This window comes from Ptychodera flava, chromosome 12, assembly GCF_041260155.1.
Source record: "Ptychodera flava strain L36383 chromosome 12, AS_Pfla_20210202, whole genome shotgun sequence".
Classification (NCBI taxonomy): domain Eukaryota; kingdom Metazoa; phylum Hemichordata; class Enteropneusta; family Ptychoderidae; genus Ptychodera; species Ptychodera flava.
Window position 1 is genome coordinate 15569544 of NC_091939.1, and position 27823 is coordinate 15597366.

General features: G+C 39.8%; 1 protein-coding gene across 2 annotated transcripts; it reads right to left on the bottom strand.

Moving 5' to 3' along the window:
* LOC139145146 (plexin domain-containing protein 2-like) lies at positions 1 to 27750 on the bottom strand. Of its 2 annotated transcripts, XM_070716119.1 has the most exons (16): positions 27419 to 27750; positions 14024 to 14219; positions 11777 to 11895; positions 8739 to 8885; positions 8198 to 8390; positions 7023 to 7076; positions 6757 to 6821; positions 6203 to 6296; positions 5813 to 5908; positions 5073 to 5215; positions 4229 to 4484; positions 3904 to 4017; positions 3236 to 3349; positions 2547 to 2672; positions 1491 to 1717; positions 1 to 998 (listed from the first exon to the last, which is right to left on the bottom strand). In XM_070716119.1, the coding sequence occupies exons 2-16, from the start codon at positions 14112 to 14114 to the stop codon at positions 909 to 911; spliced, it is 1929 nt and encodes a 642-aa protein (XP_070572220.1). In that variant the 5' UTR covers positions 14115 to 14219; positions 27419 to 27750; the 3' UTR covers positions 1 to 908. The 2 variants fall into 2 exon arrangements, with proteins under 2 accessions (XP_070572220.1, XP_070572221.1); XM_070716120.1 differs by lacking the exon at positions 3236 to 3349 and having other exon boundaries at positions 27419 to 27720.
* Positions 27751 to 27823: the final 73 nt, after the last annotated feature.

Sequence of the window (27823 nt, forward strand, 5' to 3'; positions counted from 1 at the left end):
TTCATTCTCTCTCTCTCTCTCTCTCTCTCTCTCTCTCTCTCTCTCTCTCTCTCTCTCTCTCTCTCTCTCTCTCTCTCGTGCACCTATATGTATACGCGCACACAACCGGATAATGTAAATGAGTTCTATCTTTTCAAGAATACGCTTCCTCATATTGCTTGTTTTGATGTGCAATATTTTAACTTAAATCTGTACATATAAGACTAATATTGACGTAAAACTAATTGTTTTCATGGAGTATTGTTACAAAGCTTAAAGTTCTATACATTTTTTATGAATTACAGCGAACATGTGAAGTTCCTGCCCCTTTTCCAGAAACAAGCATCGTTCCGCGCCAAAGTCATTTTCCAAACCCGAAGGCGAATAAAGGCTGTGCGCGTGAGGTGTGTTTTTTAAAGAAAAGTTCAAAATATAAATCTATACCCACAATCGGGCTGAAATACTGACGATCGGATAGTCCTGGAACATGTAAGTTGCTCTGTAAATATTACTTCATGGCGAGCGCCTCCACAGTCTTCACCATGACGTTTCAGCCACAGTTCGCCATCGCGCCTACAAAAAAAGAAAGAGTAGGGACGGAACGTTGTCTGTCTGTCTGTCTGTCTGGTCAATACAGTGTGATATCTCCCAGGATTGTATTTCTCCATTTTGGTCGATGCAAAATACGCTCAAACCGTTGTTATCATTACAGTATTGACCATCAGGAGCGCGCCGTCGCATAGTATTTGGCAAGGTGCATTGTCGCAAATGTTGTCTCCGAACGGATTGCTTCCGAGTCGTCTCCATGTGTTGGCGAGTCTGGCGCATCTCTACTGTACAGCGTTGGCCGAGGTTAAAGTGCATAATACATCCAATACAGTTGCTAGGATACAAGGTGACGAAGATGCGACGGTGATCACGTGATAAAGTTAGGCTTCAGCCTCGCCGTCGACTTTGTGTAAGTTAACTTGGTACCGCTCCTCCGGATCTCTCCTCTTCAAGCAATTGCCCCTCCTCATCTAAAATACACAGACAAAATCATTCAGAGAGGCGCTGTGGAATCTAGTTGCTCTAGTGTTAAGAAGAGAGTAGTTTTTTTCCAACGTATTTGTAGATGATATTCTTCCTAAAGTGCCGTTTGTGCAAAGCACAAATTACTCTTCCACTTGACAATTACATGTAGAATGGTGCTGTTGTGAACCTTTTGGCCAAGTGATTTCCAAAAAAACACTGATCATACGTTTGTACAGCGTCTTTAAATGACATCTCTCTCTCTCTCTCTCTCTCTCTCTCTCTCTCTCTCTCTCTCTCTCTCTCTCTCTCTCTCTCTCTCTCTCTCTCTCTCTCTCTCTCTCTCTCAACCCATACAGCTGTAACGACTAACCATGGCTTACTGTCCTGGGATTACCCCTCTTCGAATAACATTGACAGGCATAAGAACCCATTTTTGAGAGCAAACATCTTCACGTTCAATTTTTGATTAGTGCCGGTAGCCAGGTATGTAAGCTCACCTCAATCAGGAATATTCCAGACTTTGTATTCGGGAATTTATATGCATAAACAGCCCAGCTTACGATGGCTGCCACCAGGGTCATTATGAGAAGGATGCTGACGATCCCGCCGACGTTCACGCCCGGCCCGCCTTTGGATTTGCCGACGCCGCCATCTTTCACCTGTTTCGCTGGTGGTGGGTGCTCCACGCTTCCCGTGTCCCCCTTTGGAGTTTCGTTAGTCTTGTCTGTCGAAGGCAAAGTAAAGAGTCAGGGTCAGGGGTTATTATCGTCGAAGGGAATACGTGAAATGCGTCGAGTGTTGGATGTTGGAATCGAACTTATATCAACTGGTGCGAAGGGAAATGTTTAGACTTGGTTCAAGTCGGTGAATTTAAAAACAAATAAAATCATTTGCGGCAACTTCTCCTGTGCCTCTTTAATACAAACCTTTTTGAAAGATTTGGTAGCCCAGGTAAGGTTTTCCTAGCGATCGAACGCGTTACCTTTGAGTCTGCGCAGTAGTGAGTTGGTTTCTGCCGGATTCATCGGTGATTGCGGGTGAAAGTCCCCTGTATCGCGTACACCCCACTCCCACGTTTCACATAAAAAAACAGAACACAAATCGTCGCGTTCATCCCACTCAAACATTCACAAATCACAGACTTGAACCAAGTCTAGGAAATGTTGAACTTTTGTTGGTGCAGCGAGAATTATTTCAACCAATAGCAGATCGTTAAGCCATTTCCGAAATGCAGAGATCCAATCCTCTACATAAAACAATACGGTTGTGTAAAAATCATTCTGCAAAATTTCGGGTACAACTAGATTTATGTGATTTCACGCATAATTCGTCTGAACCTTCTTTGACTTGCATGACGTCGATGTACCATTCTTTGAGTGGCACACAGTCCGTTTGATGAACGGGTAAAATTGTTTATTAATAGCGTAGTATTTGACGCAATGTTGATCGTAGGTTTTGATTACGATAGTGAAATACCTTCTTCTAAAAAGAATCGGTAACATTTCTTGTTTGGTGATTGAAGTGTGAGAATGTTTTCTATGACAAGTTTTCACCTTCTTTCTGGCAATTCTTCCCGTACCAGCTCGATGTGCACTTGCAGCGATAGCCGCCAACTTCGTTGACACAGGTTCCGCCATTGAGACACGGTTGTAGCTCTTCGCAGAAATTCATTTCGATAACTAAGTTTGTTTTGTTTTTTTTGTGGAGAAAGATAAAATGATAAGAAAAGTAATTTAATAATAAAACGACTTGAAGTAAAACTTACGCCTCATCGGAAATATTGTTTAGTGTATATGGGCAGTTAAAAAAAAGCAAATTTGAAGCAATGGGAACGTAACAGTATTTGAAACTTCGAATGGCTTCTCGGGAACTTTTCTCCTATTTGCAGTCACAGCCAATATAAATTATTCAATTTAAGGTAGTGTGCGCTTCGAAAGTGAAAGACTTGGACTTTTGCTCAAACTTCTTAAATGTAACTTTCAACCACTCTCTCTCCAAATCAAAAATAAAAATCAGGGGTCACCGTGCAAATTTCGGTAATAGAGAAAGAATCACCTGACCTTTCCCGATATTTGAAATTCAAAATGGCCGCCATCCCTGTGTTTACTCTAGGGGGAAAAATTAAAGTTCAGATTTTCGAATTACTAATGTTTTCTTTTCTCCAAGAGCTTAAAAATGAGCCCTCGCAAATGGCAACAGTAACGACAACTCTAAATCATTGTAGCTATTGCCAAGTACGTACTTTTCTGGCAATTGGCGCCCTCATAGCCAGGTAGACAATCACAAAAATACTTGTCTACGCCGTCGACGCATTTAGCCTCGTTTTGGCAGGGACCACTGGCGCATTCGTCGTAATCTGCATGCACAGAAAATGGATGAGAAAGATGCGGTGCATTATCAGTTAAATAATGGAAAGAAGCTGTTAATGTTCTGGAAAAAATTACCGTTGCTCATCGAGTGATAGGTGTGTAAGAAGAGATGCCGCGGCCATAGAGTTATTTTATAAATATCCAGGCAGGAGTTATTACTATAGGGGTAATTAATTGTGAAGATATAAACTGGGTTATCAGTTAAGATATATCGTTGCTTTCGTTTATGATGATGTATTGTGAAGGCGGTTCGCTGATATGAAGGAAGAGTGTGCATGACAATTGTGAAAATGTACGATTTGGTGAAATATTTTGATGTAATGATCGGGACTAGATGATCATGAAACGAAAATACGTATGCGTTGTTCATGCAGCAAAACAGAAAGTGGGTCATTCACATAAGACCTCATATTACTTATTTAGTTTTAGTCTCGATTTTACATGATAACCCTTTTCATGTTTTGTTTTTGTTTGTTTGTTTTTTCGTCCTTTGCATTTCACAGATTAGGATGTCTAACCTGCTCTGATAATATTAGCTCACCTTCGTCGCATTTTGTGCCAGAAAATCCGGCATCGCAGTCACATCTGTAGTTGCCGCGGCGATCAGCCTTACAGGTCCCGCGGTAACAGGGGTCAGTAAGGCAAGATTCCACTCCTGTGGGTAAAATTGACGAAAAACGACTGACACAGTTCAGGGAAGTACGATTTTCGAGCCCGATGTGCGAATTTCATTAGAGCGCCATCTATTGGCGGATTGTACCGTTAAGTAGTCTTTTGTAGTTATGGATTTCTTGAATTTGCCTTTGAAAACGAATTGTCCGAGGCTGAAAATATACTCAGATATTATGAATAAGTGCAATATTTACCTGAGTCCGGTGTTTCTGTGGTTGTAGTTTTGGCAGCTTTTGTTGAGACGTCTACCGCAGCTGATGGGACTGCCGGCGAAACTGTCTCCATATGCGTGCTGCTCGGACGAACAGTGTGCGCAACGGCTTTCGTTGTTGTTGTGGTCGACGCCGTTGTCCCCGAGCGTGTCGTCCGGCGAACTGTCGTGGTCGCTGACTGCGTCGTGGTCGCTGACTGTGTAGTTGCACGTGGACATTCATGGTGCCACATGATTCCCTGCGAACAAAAATGTTGATAAACTAGTGTATAAGTTGGTTATCATGGATGAGCTCTCAAACTTGAGGAAATCAAGACTCGTTCACAAACAAACAAACAAACAAACAAACAGACAAAATCATTGCCGATCGTGTTGAAAATGTACACCCCATCTTGTAAGTGAACCATATATTCAGGATGCAATTGAGAGATGTAATTGTGGATTTTGGGGTTATTTTTTGTCAGTGTAGAGTTACATAACTACTTTTATTTACCGTGAGGCTTAGAGTTCACTGGACGATGAAATTTGCCTTCTCCGATGAGAAGAGACGTTAAAATGAAGTTTCCTAACAACTGAAACATGGTGATGATTAAATTATATGCCACTGTTAAATTTAATTCTTTCGACTCAGCTTTTTTGCAAAAATGACGACAGTAGAAGGGGAACACCGTATATATCGGCGTTGTAGCTGTTCATTGAAAGCATCCGTCTGCGCATGCATCTTACATGTAACGACATTGGGCGAGATGTCTACAATTCGGCATGCACAGAAACTACAGTGGTTCCGTTACGACCTCTATAGTACGACCGAGGAGGGTAACACTTACATTGTCGTCACAATTATTGGCGACCCATTCCTGCCTGTGTCTGTCAAACCCGCTGGAGCACTTCTCAGTCGTTTCGCACCAACTGCAGTTAAATCCGATGGAACTAGAGGTACACTCGTCGCAAGATCGGAAGAGATGACACGCTAAAAAAAACGAAAGCAAAAGCGGTATATTACTGCTGATGTATTCACAATACAAAGTGATGCTTCTGAGTAGAATATCGAATAGTGAGGAGGATCCTTATTGAGGATTATGTCGCCCCCTACGGGCAAATAAGCCATTCTAAAGGCAAGGTATACGCCCCACGGAAGGTTTGTGCAAATTAAACCTTGGTCGTGTTCCTCATTAACTTGACCTCAACTTGCCAGGGAAATACTGTTGCTATGGAAAAACCATGGATAGTCTAACCACTCCGTCAAGTTGTGACATTGCACTTAAAATGTATTTGTCCTGATCATCTTGTTATCACGTGATTTACATTCGTCACAAACGTACACAAGGTAAGGTCATATATATATATATATATATATATATATATATATATATATATATATATATATATATATATATATATATGTATATATATATATATATATATATATATATATGGCTTGCCGTCAACTTAAGTCACTGACAAATATTATTGGTGATGGGGCTTAAATATTTTTTTTGCATGACAAGTTATATCGAATATTTGTTAGAGTAATTGAGATGGCTGTGATATTGAGAGAGAAACTCACTTGGTAAAGGCTCCAGAAGTACAACACTGCCTGTCTGCACTTGATTATACTCCAAGGAGAACCCGTGATACTCGTAGATGGACCTTATTATCCTGCCTGTGTTGGAAGAATTAATGTTCATTTAAGCAAATTACATTACTTGGCACTGTTTTCGGTATAAAAGTTTAATGCCCATGATTCACCGTGGCTATCGATGTTGAACTTTCATCTACCTCGCATCTTGCACTGTTTGTACTTTTATTCTTTTATTCCATTCACTCCTAAATTTCTCTCCTGAATTTCCATACTTCATCGAATTGTTATTATTCTAATCTGTGATTACGTCACAGGCCGGACCCTTTTGAAATATTCAAGACATTGTGATACTGTCGACCGACTAAGTGCACCTACCGAATCCAACGTGTTTGTCTTGGTAATAGGCATCTGCTAAACCAATCTTTACCGGGTGAGCGCTGTCCGAAATCTCCGACACTGGTTTCGGTACCTTCGGGGCAGAAACAGATTTGGTATTTCGCGTTAATTAAAAGCGCGCCAACGGCGACGGCGAGAGAACATATGGACGTCTCATCGTTGACCCCCTCCCTTACGCCCCCGGCTGTGCATTTTGATACGCAGTGCCGCATTTATCACGCATATTTTTGTGTTGCCAGATGCTGATATTTGCTTCACAATAGTGTTCGCCGTAAGCTTTTCAACAAGCCACTGAAGCCATCTGTGTCGGTTTTCCAATGACAACAGTTTCGGGCTAATGTGCAGCGTCTGGGAAGCTGTTATCCAGTTGGGTGGCTGTACCGCCATGATTGAATACTACAAACAGACCCCCTAAGTTGCTGTGAATCGTGACAATTGACCAATCAGATATAACCTTCCGATGTACAGTCATATATGCTGCATTTCTTTCAACAGTTAGGGATGATTCGGTTTAAATGGCGTTGTCTACTTACGTTTTTGTAGGCAAACGTGATCTTTCCGTCTCGGTATATCGACGCTTGGAAGGTGAAAGCGCCGGCTTTAAAATAATGAAAAAAATCGGGAATCAAATTTTGTTAGCAGTATACAAAGGTAAATTGGCGCACTGTAGACTTTTATTTTGAATGTCCCCTTTCAACGTGTGTTTAAACGCTGAGACGAATGAAATTGATTAAAACAAAAACTGAAGTAAGATAAACGAAATATAATAAAGTAATGCGACGTCACTCATTGTTCATACCTGATTGGTCGTCTTGAAGGTACGCCGTATTCCATTCGGCGGTGAACATAGTGCCTGCCAATGAGAAACCTTGTGGTTATAGTATTAAAACTTACCAAGGTTGAGAAAGATGCAGGATTTATCGGTCATGTTTTTCATTTAAATGCAAAATGTTCCTCGGAGACAGATATTCGCATTCTGGAAGTTTGACGAGGGACGATTATCACTTGTCTTGGGGCTTATTTTGAAGGCCATTTTGAAGGCCATGGAGTGACTAAGTTTCAACGGCTTATTTTTATGAAAATCGACATTGATTTTTCCCATAGAGTTTACACAGGGATGGCAGCCATTTTGAATTTCACGTGTCGGTAAATGTTTGTCTGGTACCTAAATTTGCACAGTGGCCCGCAGAATCTTGTTCATTGGAAGATAATAGTTGAAAGTTTGCTTTGTAGAAGTTTGAGTAAAAGTTGAATTCTTATATTTTCAAGTTACGATCTACCAGAATGTACATCCACTACACATTTTCCCACTTATATTGAATCACCCGCACTTTATATTGTTGAGAATTTCTTTCTCCTAGACTCATCGACGAAACGTCACCGTCGATGCACAAATCTGGACACTCAGGCCAATTCAGTGCCAGGTTCCACAGTTACATGTAAAACTTCTCTATATTTTTCCCATTTCAACTATCTATAGTTAAATTTATTTTCAACTGAACGATAAAACGTCAAGGTAAAGTACCCGGCGGAATCGTTATTCAAATCTTCGGGGATTAATTTTCACAAGTTTTATCTATGAACATCTGCTCGAGTTCTTGGAACACGCCCTCTCCGTCTTAAAAACATTTGTCATAATGTTTTGATTATTTTTGTTCTAATACATACATATTTTTTTCATGCTACTCCTGAAAGCATGACGTAATACACAGTATCATAACCTTACAAATATAATGGTTTGTGTACAATGTGCAGCATTATTGTTTATATTAATTCTAGGCCGGACTAAAATTCAACTGTTAATAATAACATCAAATTGTTACACACATAGTATATACAGGCTATGTTGGCATGTTGAAACCTTCCACACACACACAAAGCATTTCGACGCGATTTTCATGAGTTTAAATTTAACCGTAATCTCCGAAAGCCAAACTCAAAACCTTTTTCCTCACAAATATTGCCATTGCTTACCGTTGTCTCGTACCCTGGCCGTAGAATTGTCGAACAAACTGAGATCAAAGTTCGCCATCAGGGGCGAGATGTACTGCGTGGATGCTAACCATCTGTGGATGTACGACCCGGCGTAAATGAAACCGCCCGTGGTCACAACGATGCGGTTCATATCGTGGCCGTAGAAGGGAAACATGAACTTGAGGTTGACAAGCTGAAATGAATACAAAGACCTAAATACGGCTTAGGGGCCTATAAAAGGCGGCCAGGACAGATGGGAGAGCTTCCCCCTGTGTTCAGAGCAGAGATACTCTGGATTTATCAGACATATCGGCCATGTAAGATATTTACAAACATTACTATGTATTAAATGCGTACAAAACCATCTTTTTAGTCTTATATAGTGCTTAATAGATGAAAAGATAAAAATGAACAATAAATTGATTGATTAGTAAATCCCTGTCGTGGCTTGCTATAACTTCATACGTGTGCAAAGCAATTCAATTATTGACAGATACGGACATTGTGATGCGCGAGGGCAATAACATACAATATTCCTCACCACAGCTATCCTGTGATTGGTTGACAGCGTTTGCTGTGTCTGTACGTCTTTGTCGTCTGGGTCATCCATGTCAACCCAATACAGGTCCATCCCATCGGTGTCTGGTGTGAAGTATTTGGCTGTATAGTACATGTGATTGGCCTCTTCCTGCCAATAAGAATAAGGACATTTGAATGATAAACTTTGTAACATTTGAATTATACGCAGGAGGTATGAAAAATAATGAAAAAGTAAAACCTCTAGCTCTGTCTGTCCCTTTCAGTCCGTCTCTCACTTTTGCTAAGCCAAAAATCGATACATTTCGAGATTTTACAATTTCAATGTATCATTCGTGTATCGAGAGTGACTTTCAGGAAACAACACTTTAAAAGCAAAATAATATGCAACGAGTTCACAAAAATCGTTGTCACTTTTCAGAATAGGTATAAAAATAGAAAAGTCCACAATAAAACAGATCGTATATCTGAATGATTTACGTAATTTTGCTAGCCTGTCAACTTTTGTCTATCTGTTATACGATATCGGAGTTCTTACCGCAGAATATTTTGGACTTTGAATAACAGTTATGCTGATATTAATATTCTATACAATTATTGTAGACGTTTGAAAGCGACGTTATCATTATTTGAGGATAAAAGGGGGAACACACAGACTTGAGATTGAGCTTGCGTCTTAAGACGTAAATTCAGCATCCATGATACAGTGAACATTGAGCATGCGTTGCACGCGAACCGCTGCAGTCAAGCAGACGATGAAAAGTGACGACTTATAGATATGACTAAACGCATGACGAAAGTGACAACTTCGATATGACTAAACGCATGCAAAGTAATTCGATTGGGCAGTTCTAGAAAGAAAATCTTAAAAACTTTATATCGCTATTTCAATTATCTCCACATATTTAGTCATTTGATTCGTTCTAGCCATGAATTCTTCCCTGTTCAACCGCATTGGTTTCGATATATGAAACACTGGCATTTTTTCTATTTTACCATAGCACATATCAGGCTTGGCTGTAGTGCAATCGGAGCCTCGTATTGAAGAGATTGACAGTTATGTAAAATTGTTTCGCGATTATGATGACATTTGAAATTAGTATGAACGAGTTAAAATTCGTGTAAGAAGAAGTTCCTCGCAATTCTGAATAATGAGATACATTGTTGAGGATAGAACAACAAGCAAAGAATCATGCGATCAGTATACACGTGACACATTTTGTTACGGAGGGAATTCATTCCTCCACGACGGTGGTCATCGACACTACATTAATGCATTATCAGATGCAATCTGTATTGATTAAAAGCAATAAGTTCTCAATTACCGAATTGAAGCCGTATCCGAGAGGACACCAACTGTATATTACGAGCTTGTTTCTGTCAAGTAACTTAATTATTGGGAACTAATTGCGATATTTTAATGAGCTTTCTTTGCGATGTAACTTACATGGAAATACTATAACTAATTATAACGTAGCAATTGTAGCTCTGTGATCGCTTCAAAGGCCCTAGTGATATTTATGATTCGCTGAATTCCTTTGTCTTTTACTTATATTTATTGTATACGCAAAGTACTGTTATAAACCCGCATTTCGTCAATATTTAGACCCCCGCTCTCTCTCTCTCTCTCTCTCTCTCTCTCTCTCTCTCTCTCTCTCTCTCTCTCTCTCTCTCTCTCTCTCTCTCTCTCTCTCTCTCTCATCATTCGCTCGCTCTGAAGATACAACAGGTATGTGAGAAGCTGTATCTTGAGCGATGACGCGTGTAATCTTGTCGTCTACGTAATGAATTAAAATATACAATTAATTTGAGATATACGTCAGGGTAGACAACTTGGCCAGTGTGATATTGTAAACTGATGAACCTTCCACTATGCCGGTTCTGTGCATTCGGTCGGACAAAATCTAGCGGCGTTTGCGGAATTTTTGGTAAGGTAGTGTTAGCCTCGAAAGTGAAAAACTTAAACTTTTGCTCAAACTTTCCTCAAGGAATATTTCAATCATCTTTCAGAATCAAGAATAAAAGTCGGGGTCACAGTGCAAATTCTGGAACTAGAGAAACAAATTACTCAAGATTTACCGATATTTGAAATTCAAAATGGCCGCTACATCCCTGTGTTAACTCTACGGAGAAAAAATAAAAATTTCGATTTTCGAAAAACTAAGCCAATGAAAAGTTTTCTCAAAACAAGAGCTTTAAAATGACCCCCCACATGTGGTAGATCAGAAAAGAATTGAAAAAGTTTGAGAGTCCGAATGTCTGTCCCTGAGGCGCATTCTACCTGAACACACTCGATAAGACAACTATTGAAGAACTTAGTTATGTGTTCTAACAACTGGCCCTGTACATCGAACAGGTCCTGGCATAAAGTTTTGAAATACAAACAAGATCACCCTCGTTCGCTGTAATAGCAACCACTGGTATCTGGGCCTCTGCAAATGTAACAAAGTCTACGGCCATTCACAGATCATCCAATGTTCAACCAAAGACAACACTGCAATGAAGATATTTTGAACACTGAAATTTCAGCGCCGTCGATTGCCAGCAATAAACAGGGTCTCATTTCAGCTGAGTAATATTATGGGTTATATTTTGTATTTTTCTTGAGGTCAACTGCGTTCCTTTTTTCGAAGGGTTTTCCTTTTTCATTTATTTTATTATTCATTTTATTTTTACTACTAATACAAATTAATTATTTAGAAGCTTTGTCATATTATTTATCGTCACAATTAGTGTGTCTAATTAGTTTGTCAAGAGAAGTGTGTCTATGAACTAAATCCAAAATAAGTGATACGATAGTGATCATTAAAGACATTCATTTGAAGACAAACTGGTTCAATATGAACGCGCACATTAATTCTGCTGATTAAAAAATGCCATTTCAAAATGCACAGAACTACAAAGACTGACATTTAATTGACAAGCAACAAAACCTCTAAATGTGAATGGCGGTGTGCTATATTCTTCAGAAATGTCCTGGTCAACGATTCATGCATGATGAAACGCGTTGGCCTTTGCCCCGTCATGTCAATTTTCACTCACCATAAAGTAATTTGTTTCATTCTGGGGTTCATCGCGCTTGCTTCTATAGTGATTGGTGAACTCAATTCTTCTCACATTGTTTACAGAAGCGTCGGCGTTGTTTGTGATACTGTACATATCTGTGTGTTAAAAATATGAAACATGATATATATAATATATATATATATAATATATATATATATATATATATATATATATATATATATATATATATATATATATATATATATATATAAAACACTGCTCGAAATTTATTTTTCCCTGGTAGTCCACTTGGGCTACCATTTTCTGAAGTTGGTAGCCCAGTGACAATGGCTGGTGGCCCAGGCGCATTTTAGTTCAGGGATATCTTTTTTCGTTACCCAGACAAGAAAAGGCTATTTTTCAAGATTCTGCCCGTGAAGTGAATTTTTTAGCCATTTGATGCGAATATTGCACACCTTTACATGTAATACCCAAGGAAACAGGTATAATGGTCGACAGTGATACTCAAAAGTTTGATGACGTATTTGACAGCCTGTTTCACTCTCAGAGTTGCATGCAAATTTTGATAATCGTCATGACAACAACACGACCTTCTCAGCACTTCATACTCTCTATAGCAGGGCTAAAACAATAGACCATGAACTTTCTGTAGGGAGGAGGCATATTTTCCGTGTAATTGTGAAATGCAACGGAAATGCGTTTTCATTGGCCATCATTTCCTGTGCAAGCCATTCAAGTCCGTCAGTTCAGATATTGCAAAGTTCCTTGCCCATGGCCGGTCGTCTTCGTAATTTGCATAACAAAGTCATAGTATGCCCTTTCCTTGTCCAGCTGGGTTTGACTGCATTTAGCTCGATCGTCCCAAAGTGACGGACCCGACATAACATGGCATGCCGAACACAGGCACATGTCTCAAAAGCTACCCGCATGATTTCTGTTTGCACAGTTATTAATAAAATGCATGTTTCACCATTCAATTACAGACAAGTGGTTTTAAAATTCGCCGAGTGTATAAGTAACAGCAGAGCTGAGCGGCCACAGCCGCGCTCTGCACTGATGGGCGCTGTTCACTGGATGTCTCAAAAGCTGCCCGCACGATTTCCGTTTGCACAGTTATTAATGAAATGCATTTTAAACATTTAAAATACAGAAAAGTGATTTTAAAATTCGCCTTGCGCCTATGGTGCCAAGTATTGGCTGAATTTCAGGTCCCAGGCTTTGGCAGTCCGTGTTGGCTACCATTTCATGGATTTTGGTACCCCAAAGAAAAGTTGGTAATCTGTGGACGCGGGACTAAGGCTGATTTCGAGCCCTGATATATATATAAATATATATATATATATATATATATATATATATATATATATATATATATATATATATATATATATATAATAAACGCACAGATACGTAACGAAGGCGCTTAAAATATTGGCAGTCTTGTGTATTGGCAGTTTTGAGAGATGAAATGAGAGACGGAACGCTTTACTAGCTGAGTTTCATGTAATTCTATATGTTACAGTTTGGGAAAGTCAGTTCTTCCATCGCATTCTGTACAATATGTCACTCAGTATGAATAAATGTCTTCATCTTCGAAATTAGAGTTATTGAGACCGCACTAATATTCAAGTCGGCTGATGCAAAAGGACAGCGGACTTTTATATCTGTGCAGCAGGCACAGCGGTATATCGGTGGATAGATATGTGAGGGGCGAAATGTGATATGTTATTTTTTGCTTTAGGCCTAGTTTCCCAATAAAAATAGGTTTAACACGAGTTTAACATACATAAACCGCGTAACCATCACTTGCAATGTTCAAAATGACCAGAACTTATTCTTTTATTCTTCAATTGTGATAAAGATTACGTAAATTTTTTGAACATTGTAATACACTTCCTGTAATCCGAAGTGCTGGTAACGTATACTATTAAAATCACGTTGCCAGTAAACTGAAATATTTAACTGCCGTCCTGATGAAATGGCATGCACGTCATGGTAAAATGGCATGGAAAATCTGTAAATTGAAACTTCAATGCTAAGTCAAAACTACAATAATATATTTCAAGTTCAGAGCCAAGTACAACGTTCCAAAGCAGTGTAACACAGGTGGCCGAAACCATGATAAATTGCCCGTTCTTTATATCTTGACCAATGTGATTTTGAGGAAAACATCTGATTTATGTAATCGCCCTTTTCTAAAATATCTCTTGATTTCTCTAAATATTCCCAAGATTACCATAATAATCGACAAACGACACTTACCATGCTGGCTTCCATGGTTACCCGTTTCTGCAAATTTCAAGGCAGCCAAAAGCAGACACGCCCAATGAAACAGCGATATGGTGACAGCCATGGTGTTTCGCGAGTCAGTCTTCGAAAAGAAGAAATCACATGTCACTCGCGTCAATCAGCACTCTCCGATCTTTTTCAGGTGCAAAATAAATTTTGAGGGCCGATGCTGAAGGAGAAGAGAAAGGAGATGTAAAGTCCTAATTAGTACGGCCGTAGATAGTTGTTGTTCATGTAAAATTTGAACTTTGACCTATATAGTTATGAAAATTTGCATACGGCGACAGCCGATAGCGAGTGACTAATGTCAGCATCTCAAGGTAATTTTATAGCATGGCATGAATTTGCAACATAAATTGAATTATTCAGTCTCAAATCTGAGACCAGATACTTTCAGAAGAAAATAGCCGACGCATTGACCGGAAGGGTTGCACATAATTGACGTGTGTAATTCTCTTGTTCGGCATGTCTCATGTATGGTGAGAATCTTAAAATACAGAAAGGTCACAGAGAATAGAAAGTGTCTTGGTAGCCATCTTGAAAACGAATATTAGTACATACATATTTGTAAAAACATACGTCTGTCACAAAAGAGAGGGCGTTTCAATATTCTACGACGTTCATAAATGTGCATGTAAACAATGGAATGGTTTCCTTGGAGAAAATAAAAACTGAGGCTGGTTGGTGTAAGAAAAAAATCCAAAATTAATTTTAAAAACGAAATATGGGGGTTACATGCTGATGTGGAATAGCCACGTCGAGTTGCTACGCAACCAGACTGACGCATGCGTCAAGCGAGAGAATCCCAACGTCGATATTAAACATTATCATCATTATTAGTGGTGAACGATTAACACGGTCTGTGTGTAGTAGCGTTATGTTAAAATAGAAAAGTGTCACCGTCAGACAGTTAATAAATGTCACGGGAATTCCTTCATACAATATGGCCGCAACTGATTACTTTGTAGCTTATCAGATATTAAATTCCGCTGGTAAACGCCTCTTCATATTCGTCCGTCTATCTATGTATCTATGTATCTATGTAGCTATGTATCTATCTATCCATGTATCTATCTATCTATCTATCTATCTATCTATCTATCTATCTATCTATCTATCTATCTATCTATCTATCTATAAGCTATCTACAGATTTATCTATCCTATCTTTCTGGCTATTTATCTATCAACTTCCGCTATTTGTTATTTGAAATTGTATACTGGTATTCTGTTTGGATTTTCGTCCGCAGTCCATTTGTCCATGGCCAATTTGTCCGCAAGTCTGGATTATGCTTTTCTTCAAAACATCTCTAAAATTATTACCAAGGACAATGCAATGACGTATAATCAGTGACAACCAGTGACGTATAATCAGCTCGATACGTCACATCTGAAACCGTAAAATCAAAAGGCACGACGCTGATAGGTCACCGATTTTTAGGTTGATTGTATGTGGAGGCCGATCGCATCAAGTTAACTGTGTTCGCGTCGAGTCATGAACTGCCTAATGGAATTTGAATCACTAATTTTCGACAGTGTGTGTCTGGCGAACAGAAAGACGAGGCAAAAGGGGTAAATAAGATGCAAAATGTGTCTCTGGGGTAATAAAGTGAAACAGATTGGATATAGGCTCTCGGGCAGGGCAAGTAATTCACCCTCGAATGTCTAGCTCTATTAGATTTTTCCCGAGATAAGATCAATTTGGAAAGGTGTGGGGACAGCCAGGCAAATTGTCCCTGTCAGTCAGGAATGAAAACAGTGATAACATTTACAGAGAGAGGAACTATATATGGCGTCCTGTCAAAGAATGGACAAAGGTATGATTGCGTGTAGTTGAAAGCAAGTAATCAAAATGTTATTGAAATATTAAAGGAATGTAGCTGTAACTAGATAACATTTTCATTTTTTTTTGAGTTGTTTCAGAAAATTGTCAAGTACATTATCATCTTTGTACCCTTCCGTATTTAGAAGTGAAAACTTGTTTGCGAACACAAGGCTCTGTGTGAAAATGCAATGTTATTGTTAACGTACAGACGAATACAGGTCCGGACTAAAACTTTAGCCATCAACAATGACGTAGGATATTATTCGCATGTTGACTGCTTAGATAAGGAGAGCACTTGACATTTCGAAATAATTTGAAGTCAAAAACGAGGAAATGTCCTTTACAGGATAAAACTCAGGAAAGTGCTTGAAAAGGTATCAAAACCGGCTGTTATAACGCACGTTTAATTACACGACGTGCATTTCTCCCAGGAAGATCAATAACAAATTTGGAGCAGTAGAATTCGACCACGGAGGTGCGGCGATTGTGTACTCGGCGCGTCTCTGTGTAACTGCGTGGCGTATATTCGTACACTCTCTTCTCACGTCGTGATGATGCTGCGCGTGTCTAGATATCGATTTGCCACTTACCATGGTAACCAAAGGAGAATTTGATTCATTGAGAGGAGAAAGCGTTTGCAAGACTAAATGTCAAGTGATTAGGTATTAGCGCGTTCTAAAGCGAAGCTTTGATAGAACACGTGTAAAAATAGACTATGACGTCACCAGCTTCTCAGGAGGCAAGCCTCCACGGAGCTCCGTGCAGTAAAGAGTCGTATCTATCCACGGCCCACCCCACTCATCTTCAATGGTTTATCATATCCGACGTACAAAATTGGTCGAAAAGATAACCTAGGATAAGACTAGAAAGATACTTGATGATGATCATGGAAATGGTAATTAAATATGCTCCTATCGTAGAAAATAGTATAAGATTTTCAGCATTTCTGATAACATCGACTGTACTAGAGTTTAACGAGTGTAAATTATCTCAGCAACACTTTATCAAAGTGATGTAAATCACCGAGTTGAAAGGTTTCCTATAGACCGAATGAGAAAGGAACTGTGCCAGGCTTGGCCAATCACCGCGACTTCTCTTCTCAATATTTCAAGATTGTCAAGGTCACGACAAATTATTAATGAAAAATGTACCCGCCATTGTTTTGTTTAATGTGTGTGTACATATATATATGCATAGGTAAATACACGCACGCAGATAGATAGATAGATAGATAGACAGATAGATCTACATACATTCATACATACATACATACATACATACATACATACATACATACATACATACATACATACATACATACATACATACATACATACATACATACATACATACATACATACATACACAAATGCAAAGATAAATATTGACATATCTCTGTGAATACGTATATGTGTTAAGGGACGGACCATTAGATCTTGGGAGGGGGGTGGTCAAAAACAGAAAAAAAAAAATTTCAGAGCAGAAAGTTAGGAAAAAAAAAATCTTCAAACTAGTTTGCAAAATAAAAAAAAAATAAATAAGAAGACAAAGGCGTAAAAAAAAAATCTGCAAAAGTCTTGAAAATTTTGAATTTTTTTTAGATTTTACCGACAGAAAGCAACTTTCTGTATTTTTTAGTACATCCTCCCGGCACATTTTTAATTTTAATTTATACATTTAGAGTGACTGTATCCCTTATACTGAAGTTTGATTCTTATACTGGAAGTTGTGATTATCTTATCTTTTCAGGACTTTTGTATTCTGATCACTTGAAAATTATGAAATTATAGAGCCTGTTTTCTACTTGTTTCCTGCGTACAAACCAAGCAGGTACACTAGGTAAAACATTGAAACTATGGTATGGTTGTCAATACAGAAAGTTGTATTTGCCTTTTAAGATCAAGGTAAACAGATGCAGGCCACATCAGTTTCATTTTTTTCACAGCATTTTATTGCAATGATGAATGCAAGAATGGGTGAACAAGTAGAAACACGTCAATAATGATAAAACAACATATCAAGTCATTATGTATTATTTTGCTTTTAAAAAGGCATTTTCAATTCTTTTTCTCAAAAACAGCCTCAAAAAACAACAGCAACACATGTTTTAACATTCAACAATACACTACGTAGAATGCCATCTATCCAACAAATCCCAACACAAAAACACACAAAAGGGTTGAACTTTGAAACTTTCTCGATAGCAAATACTGAATAAATCTGCATGAATAATCATTTTTGTGTAGCAAATTTCAAAGAAATTGGACAAGCCCTTTCAGAAAATACAGATTTTTTGACCATGAATGGCATAAATTGCCCTAAAAAGACAAATATTGAAATTTCAACACATCTATACACATCCAATCAATTTGGACATGCTGCTACAGAGAAATAGATGTTTTGATCAAAAAAGGGCAAAAATTGCTCTGACAACACAGATATGCAAATTTAACTATATTATTTAGCTTATTTTAGCTTCTCAGCTTGTCAAAATCAATTGTAAATCATGAGATATGCATGATGTTTGGTGGGGTGAATGTAGGCATTTCACCACGCAGTAGAAAGGGAAGCCAGGAAACCAAAATAGTCAATTTTCAAAACTATAGGAAGCTACTGAGGAGCAAGAAGACCATGTTTCAGAGGAAAAAATGCTCCCAAGTGCCACCAAATAACACCATTTTTATCTCTATTTTTCAAAAGCTCCAACAGCAGGAGGGGGGACACCCCCCTCCTGACCTCCCCCCGCAAAAATACTCCCCAAGTGCCACCAAATAACACCATTTTATTCTCTATTTTTCAAAAGCTCCAACGGCAGGAGGGGGACACCCCCTCCTGACCACCCCCTGCAAAAATACTCCCCAAGTGCCACCAAATAACACCATTTTAATCTCTATTTTTCAAAAGCTCCAACAGCAGCAGAGGGACACCCCTCTCCTGACCTCCCCCCCCCCCGTGACCGCTTGCGTGGCCGCTTGTGGTGCTTGGCACCACATCTTTGCCCTCTTTATCTTCAGACAGCGACGAACTAAAAAAAAATTATAAATCTGAAAATTTACTCTGAAAAAAAAATTTGCACAGCTAATCTCAATTGGAAAAAAAAAATTTCAGAAATTTACAATAGTAAAAAAAATTTTTTCACAATTTCATTGTGACCACCCCCCCCTCCCAAGGTCTAATGGTCCATCCCTAACAGATGTTAATTTTAATTATGAAGGATTGCAAAATGTTGTTCCGTCTTTTTGTCTGATACGAGCCAAAACATTGGTTGTGAGAATTTGACGCTCACATTGCGTACAGCCATCGTTCCCTTGCCAGATTAGGAAAAATAACTAATGCGGCCTATGGAACTTGGACTTGACAGTGACTTGAGTTGGCGACTTTGGTGTTTTTTTCTCTTCATCTAAGTGAATTCATCGCAAATCTGTCAGTGGATAAAAAGGAGCCGGTCGCGTTTCCTGTAGTGTTCTTGACAGGTAGGAGCAGAAAAGTGGTGAAATTGAAAGAAACCTGCCGTATGTCAAGTACGATGTCGACGCCGACGTTCTCACGAGCGACATCGAAAGTATCCCGTCGGCGCTGACGACTTGAAACGTCGCTAAGTGACGAACTGCGCAAGTCGTTTGAAACTCTGCATTACTTCAAAAGTTGGTATCCTTTTGAGGGCGTCTTTCATTAAGAGTGGAACGCCGACTAACATCTTCATGTTGAATTTAAAAGAGGGCCGGTGCCCTTTACTCGGCGCAGCGAATGACGCTGGGTGACACTTTGAGGTTAACGTGTTAGAGTGGTTCAGTTTTCTGCCACTTGTTTGAAATTATACGGAAAATAGTACACGCGTGCTCAGTAGACTCAGTATACTATAAGCACTGATTTAAAGTCAGAAGCTGGCGACGTTTCGGTGGTATAAAATAGATTTCTCGCCTCTGGACCCCTTATTTGCATCAAATGACATATTGTGATTGTTTGCCCTGAAACTTGGCATTTCAATCACAGGTTGTCGGTCTGTCTTTCATGTCGTCCACTGGGGAAGGGTTTAGGTGCCGCGGGGCAGCTTGCTAGAATGACTTGCCGTTTACATTGGCTGATGTATGTATGCTTTTATAATTCACATATTGATTTCGAGTATTAAAGCCCCATGATAAATGTAAACCGACGTGCAAGCTCGCTTTAGAAACTATAGCTGTGTCGATGGCGTCGGGCGTATGTATTTGAAGTAACATGTTTAATTCAAGGACAATGGCTTAAACTTTTTGTGAAATTATCCATTTTTTGCACCACAACAAGATCATTTTATGTCCCAGGAAGCATATTGAAATACGAAGTACTCTCCTATAACTCGTAAACGCAATGCAAGTTTAACATACGCGATGTCAATAAGCTTATTATAAACAGAGGAATTGTGGTCCGGACAAAAGCAAATTTTCCACAATAACATAAACAATGTCGATAACACATGCGGACTGTGTTTACAAGCTGTAAAGTATGCGTTTCGACATGGCTTGGAGAGTAGAACAAGAAACGGTGCTTCACAAATACACAAGAACAATTTCATAAAAAACATCACAATCGTAGAATAGGCTTTCAACAGGATTATTGCGTTCTGGCCACCTGAGCTCTATCGCGTGTTCGTTGTTACTCGAAACTTCCAGAATGTGACCTTGACCTCACAAAAATAGAAATATAAATAAATATAAAAAAATATTGGAGGAGTAAATGCAAGCTAAGTGCAGACAGCTTACTGTAACTCCCAGTATTGACGAAGATAGCACAGCAACGGATAGTGTTGACACGCGCATGCGCTGTGTTAGACATCAAAGCCAAGGTGCTCTTTGCAATAGGGGAACACAAAACAACGGACGTGAAATTTTGGCTCTAAACTTGGCGCGACAAGCCCTATAGCCGAAAGATGTTTGAAAGGAAATATTCTAATTAGGCACACAAACCGTTATGTCCTGCAAAATATTCTACAGGGAATATATACTTCGCGTCTAGAAATTGTGTTATCCAGGCGCAATTATTGTATACACGTCAATGCCGTGCGACGGGCGTCAATACCTACGAGGATTTATAAGCTTATTTATATCATGGGGGACTGAATTTCATTAAAATTCATTAAACAGTGTCAATAATCAATACGAATAAACAGATGATGAAAAGAATCAACTTTGATTAATGTAGTTACCTCTTTGACACAAGGTAATAGTTGAGTTTAATCACACTCTTGTCGTAATGACGTCAATTTATGTTAAAAAAACGTAGACTGACAATCCATAATCGCTGACTCCGTACAGCCAAACGTTTAGAGGTAGATGGAAGATTTGGGGCGGGGGGGGGGGGGGGGCATTTCTCACACGTTGACTCTGAAAAAGGCCAGTGCCCTCTTGTAATTCCAGTACAGTTATGGTTATTCACCGAGGCAGGAGGTCTAATTTGTGGAAAGGACCGTAGGCTTTTTTTACATAGCTGCGGTATTTGCAGTATGTATTGTCATCTACACCAATCATATACTTGATCATTTTATCGCGACCCCACAACGTATCCCATCTCTCGAGACGGCAGCTGTTATTTTTTATGTAATTCTTTAAATATTTTTGTGACATGACAAACCTAGCACTGAAGTTCAAAATGAAAACTTTCTCAGAAATATTACTTGGCAATACGTAACTAACTGTCTGTCTGTCTGTCTGTCCGTCCGTCCGTCCGTCCGCATGCATGCATGCATGCGTGCGTGCGTGCGTGCATGCGTGTATGTATGTATGTATGTATGTATGTATGTATGTATGTATGTATGTATGTATGTATGTATGACACGATTGCAACTAATTTGGGATAATTTGATGGTGAAGTAATGCCGATTTAATCTACAAATGTAATCTCATCTGTTTTTCTTTTCACATTACACACTTGTTTTATGAGTAATTAGTAATATTGAAACATTCAGCTATACGGCACCTAACACTTTTGAGAAATTTGAAAAATATGAAAATCCAATTATCTCAAATTAGTTCCAATCGTGTTCTATGTATTTATATTCAAGTATCTGCTCATGTAATTCTGTCTGTGTTAAAATGTAACAAAAGTGGGAAGATAATTTGTAATTGATACAAAAAGAAACTAACCAATAACTTCGAAAATTACTCCCTGTGACTGTTGCAGTAAAAGTTATTCCAAATGACTCGCAAAACACATGTGCCGTCATGCTGTGCAAAAATCAGAAAAGCAAAGCGTGTGTATTTGTGAAAGCTATAACAAGCCAGTCGTGCATCAATATCGCAGTATACACCGTGAGTGAATTCACATTCCAATCCAGTAAATGTGTTATGTGAAGTGTCTCGCGTGAGGTGAGACTCTCACGTGAACTGTGCCTTTCTGCTTTATTACACTGTTGATATGGACGGCTGACTTGCTTACGATGTGGTCCCAGCAAACCATGAATTTTAATATCGCCTCTAGGGGGCTCCGAAGGGGAGCGTATACTGGAACTGAATAAAGCCATGGTCTCGGATCTTGTCCCGCTTTCACGGGAATAGGAACGAGAATTTCGGCAAAACCTTGTTATATTTTGCAGGATATCGACAATTTGTGCATTGGCGTTTTGCATGAATTTGAAACAATAATTTTATTTTTTAGCAACGATTTTATTCGTTGACTGGTTCGTTTGTTTGCGTTTGTTATATATCATCTTTATTCGCAAATGCTCTGTGTAGCTTATAGTTCGAGTTTGTAGATATTTAATACATTCTGCCGATCGGCAGAGCCACCTGTTCTTGTCACATCTCTAAACCAGTGTACACACGAAGGTTTAATTTATCTGCAAACACTGCTAAGTGAATGGTTAAGTGTGCGTTCGCCAAAATTCGTGGAATCACTGTAGAACCCATAATAGTATGGACAGCTATGGCTCTACAGAACTCAGTGGTTGACGTTTCGGTCGTTGACGGTCGATGGGACAGCATACAACAAAATAATACAATGATTAGCCCATGGTATGCACAAATATAAAACAAAAAGTGTAATTAGAGCTTCCCACTTTGCGACGATTTGTAATTGTAGGTACACTCCGGGTGAGACTTCGTGGTGTGCATAGCAAAATCTAAGGTTACCAGTACGCCGGCTTTAGGATGACAAGCAGAGCGCACGATGACGCACAACCGGACTCGGTATGTCGAATATGACATGTTCTGTTAAAGTATGAAATATCTCGTTTCAGGAGATGTGTCCATGTTCGATGTGAATCAAGACTATTTGGGAGCTGTGGGCATGGATAAGTTAATCACGCGTAAGACGGACGAAACAAATTTAGTTTAAGTGGGGTTTAGCTTTTTTCCCCCCGATTATTGAGTGCAATATTCGCTTTCACCATATCACAGAGAAACATAGTCTGTCTATGTTCCTCTGTGACCATATGCAATGGTAAATGCGGGGAGGGGGGTTCAGATATGTTTTGGAAGTGTTTATTGTTAAAAACGGAAGTGTTTATTGTTAAAAACTCTGCAAACTCATTTCGGCAACTGTTCGTGTTGGAGAAACTGGGATAAACTATTCGTCGTCAAATTTTAGAACCCCACATCTCCGATTAAGGTAGAACGCACCTCGGGGACAGATAGGCCTATTCGGACTCTCAAACTTTTACAATTCTTTTCTGATATACCACTTGTGAGGGTTCATTTTAAAACTCTTGGTGTAAGAAAACTTTTCATCGGCTTAGTTTTTCGAAATTCGAAAATTTTATTTTTCTCTATAGAGTTAACACAAAGATGGCGGCCATTTTGAATTTTTAATATAGGTAAATCTTGGATTATTTGTTTCTCTAGTACCATAATTTGCATGGTAACCCCCGATGTTTATTCTTAATTTTGAAAGAGAATGGTTGAAAGATTACTTAAGGAAAGTTTGAGCAAAAGTTTAAGTCTTTCACTTTCAAGGCGCGAACTACCTTAATGGAGGAGGGTTTCGGTCAAGTGGATGACTTTCGTTCCTTCGGTATGCGCATATGTATTTAACCGTCGACGTTTCCTCAGTGACCGCCGGCCATTGTAGAAAGCTAACAAATTCTGGGTGTATCTTTGGCAAAGATACAGATTTTGCGCACAATACAGGATAAAAGCGGACTTCGAAACTATGACGCCTAGCATGTGAGCCGCACGATAACACTCGGTTTGATTCTCTGATTTCCTGAAAATAAAATAATGTGACACTGCTCCTAATACAATATATCAAACAAAATAATACGCAATCTGGTCAAAGCGAGACACGACGTCAGATTATTCAAGTCTCATCTGTAAGAAGGGCGCATCTTCTGTCATTTACGTTCAGGTTGTTTTTTATACTTTCTGCGAATTTGATTTGACGACTCAATTTAGAGCTAGAGTCAAACATAATATAAAATCAAAAGATGCACTGTTTAATTTCAGAGATGGAAATCCCTGCAAGTGAACGCACGGCCCACCGCCGTGGCTTGAGGTGATTTATCTGAAATTCTGAATCTGTAATCAGCTCAGACGTGTGATGACGTCATGCTCGTCGTGATCGTCTGCACGATCGACAGAGACAAATTAGGTGGTACGTACGACATGTGTAATGTCGGACTGTTTAGGTGCGAGGACCACAGTAGGCCTCAAATCATAGTTTATGTGTGCTTTTAGAAAGTCTCTTCCTGGCATTGGTGTCTAACATCAACGCAGACGAAGTTTATTCTCTCCTCCACCGGTATAAATCGAGCAGACACGAGATTCAAACACACATAAAATAGGCCAACTTCCGTGAAATTTACAGTGATTCCCGACGCCCCATATTTTCATGCATAATAAACACAGGCGACTAGGCTGTCGGGTTGTAATGGAATTTATCACTAAATGGATTCTGTATGCCTGTGTGCATGGTTATTTTCATTAAGTCTTTCTATTGGTGTGATAAATTTGCTTGTTTTTTTTTTCAAATTGACGTTTAGTTCTTCCATTATCGATCACTGTGAATCTTTACCTCGAACAAGCACATGGCTTAGACAAATGTCCTATAAATTGACCTTATAGTTTCCAAGAGCTACGCAGTAAACTAACTCGTGATGTGCTATACATATCGCTTGACTGCTGCATTGTTAGAAATGTTGACATTGCAGTTTGCCTGAAGGAGAGTACAGAAATATCTGCTGAAGACGTCACTCTTATTCCCTAGCAGCGTGTTTGTTTGTTTGTTTGTTCGCCCGTGTGCCTTCATATAAGTCACTGTTCACCGTTTACGATGAGTGCAGCCGTTGCGCAAAGACGTTTTATGACTTGATCTTTTTCAACCAATACATCATCATATTCGTTTTGAATTATTTTAATTGCATTCAGCAATCCTCGCACTCTATCACGTATCTCTGTCTTTCACAAGCTCTGCAATATAGACCACCGACCCCATTTAGAGACGACAGATTGACCGCGTGAATGGATCGAGCTGCAAATGTTGACAATTGCTGCACATAATACTCAAAGTGGGTCTTTCTTTCCATGTCATAATAGAATCATGTAGGCCAACATATCCCCAGGGTCTCGGATCACGGCCCGGTGCTGGGAAATCTTATGAAGTTTCCGCGACACAGTGTTTTCCATCAACTCGGTGCGACATTCTCGAGATATGGTTCACACAGACTTGGATTGCAGTTAAATGCTAACGCCGTGTAAAAGATCTCCGTATTATTGCCCATCAAATTCGTCATTGTGTATTCTGTCTACATAGGCACACACTTTATATACCGATATACGCTATCGATCTGCGTGTATTATGGCAAGGCTGTTTTTCTATTGTCACACTCCCCGAATCACATGTTGTTGAACGTGTAGTCCCTGTCAGGGTCAGTTCTCACGACGTTTTATTTTGAGGAGGGGGGGAAGGGTTAGGCATGTTCTTAATGGAGGTATGCCACATCAATACGGCCCACATACAGCGCTGTATCCTCCCTCCATCATCGGTTTAGCGGTAAACGAGCGAATAATGACGACACCTAAGAGACGACAATGAACGGTGTCAACGTATGCAAACCGCGACGGATAAATGTTGCGACGATTATTTCAAGTGTACAAGAAATGACAGCCTTTCACAGACATTAACTTTCACTTTCATAGTATCATAGCCGATACTTCTAGGATATTTATTCTATCCTCGCTCCCCTCGAACGTTTAGACATTTTGACACTAGTGTCGTACCTGTACTACGGTAGAGCAATGCAAGAGGATAGCTCAGCCCCGTGCGGCCTTCGTTTGTTCTGTTGTTATTGTTGATTTTTAGCTTTTGTTTACGTATGAGGAAAACGAGGTGAAGCTATGGTAAGCAATACAGGAAGAATGGTGTTTTTTTCCCCGAGAAAGATTATTTGGGAGTTGCCTTTGCTTGGAGAATTATACGCTGACGAAGGGTAGCTTTGCTTACACGCAACACCGGCGGACGTTAGCTTTAATAGTCCATACCTTTCATAAGGTGATTAACTTAGGGAGCGTTCAGTTTTTACGGCTGGGGGGGGCCGGCAAAATCTTGTCGCCGGTGTTCAAAAAAATATAGACCCCCCCTGCATTTTTCGTGGAAAAAAGATGACCCCCCCTTTGTCAGACGAAAAAAATTGATGACCCCCCCCCCCCCCGCTTAAAAATAACTAAAACCCATACGTCAAATTTACCCGCATGGTTTGGATTTGAACTCCGGTACACCGCGCACTTTATTCGTGTAGCAGAGATGCCAGTGCACAAACTTCTCAGCCACATCCATTGAAACGTCTGTTAATTAGGACGACTGTAAGGCAATTTTTAACTTCATTTCAATAGACAACTCATGTCCATGGACATTGTATAAAGTGAACTTTATTGGAGTGGTTCGCCAAAGGCAGCCCTCCGGTTAAGAGGGTCATGGGCCATAACGTAAAGTCAACTTTATTCTAGTGGGCCACCGGTACCACCGGTAAAGAGGGTTGATCATGGCTATTGCATAAAGTAGACTTTACTGGACAGGGCTGCTGAAGGCGCACGGCCATTAAGATTGCCGTGGGGTATTACATAAAGTCAATTTATTGGAGTGGGCCGCCGCAGGCGGCCCGCCGGTAAAGAGGGTCGATCATGGCCATTGCATGAAGTAAACCTAATTGGAGTGGGCCGCCAAAGGCGTCTGCCTGTTAAGAGGGTCATGGGTAATACATAATGTATATTTATTGTAGTGGGCCGCCGAAGGCGGCCCGCCGGTAAAGAGGGTCGATCATGGCAATGGCATAAAGTGAACTTTATTGTTGGTATTATGTTTTTGAAAATGTGGTGACCCCCCCCTTTCTTACCAGTGAAAAAGCGATGACCCCCCCCTTTGCGGATTCCAAAATTTTGATGACCCCCCCCTGGATTTTGCCGGCCCCCCCCGGCCGTAAAAACTGAACGGTACCTTAAAGTGCAGTAATTGACGTCACCACGTTTTGTAGAGCGCTTGATCGTCGCTTTTTCCTTGATAATTTGTCAATTAAAAATAAATTCTCCTCCGATCGGGATTTCTATCAGCAAAATTGATCCATTTATACGTGCGTCTTACCTTTTTTTAAAGTGTCTCGCCTGCGCCAGCGACCGTTCGTCGTGACGAAAGCCTTGGCTCATCGGAAAGATGGAGGTCGACCCTTTGATTGAGAGTCGATCGCCGCGCTGGGCCGGTGAAGAAATACGGCTTTGTGAGGTTTCAGCTAGTTTGCATAACAAAGATGCAATTAGAGGTGAGCGCCAGCTCCGGTACGACAGCGCAGACTCGTATGGGGCTTCAGTACCATCTATAGAGGATCTTAATAGAATCCGGCTTTGAAACTTGACGTATTTCTCAGCCTAGCGTCTCGTGCGCACTGCAAAGGAAGGCGGCCCGTCGCGCATTTATATATGGACGAACCCAAATCGGAATAACAAGGAAACCGTCGTAAGCTGGCATCAGGTTTTATTTACGACTGGGATT

What these genes read in the sequence shown, in the direction of transcription:
- LOC139145146 (XM_070716119.1), bottom strand. Translation starts at nt 14,114, where the DNA reads ATGGCTGTCACCATATCGCTGTTTCATTGGGCGTGTCTGCTTTTGGCT. An exon ending in AGACAAACACGTTGGATTCG is followed by an intron (nt 5,909 to 6,202) that starts GTAGGTGCACTT and finishes CTTCCAACACAG; the next exon opens with GCAGGATAATAAGGTCCATC. An exon ending in CCAATAATTGTGACGACAAT is followed by an intron (nt 4,485 to 5,072) that starts GTAAGTGTTACC and finishes TTTTGTTCGCAG; the next exon opens with GGAATCATGTGGCACCATGA.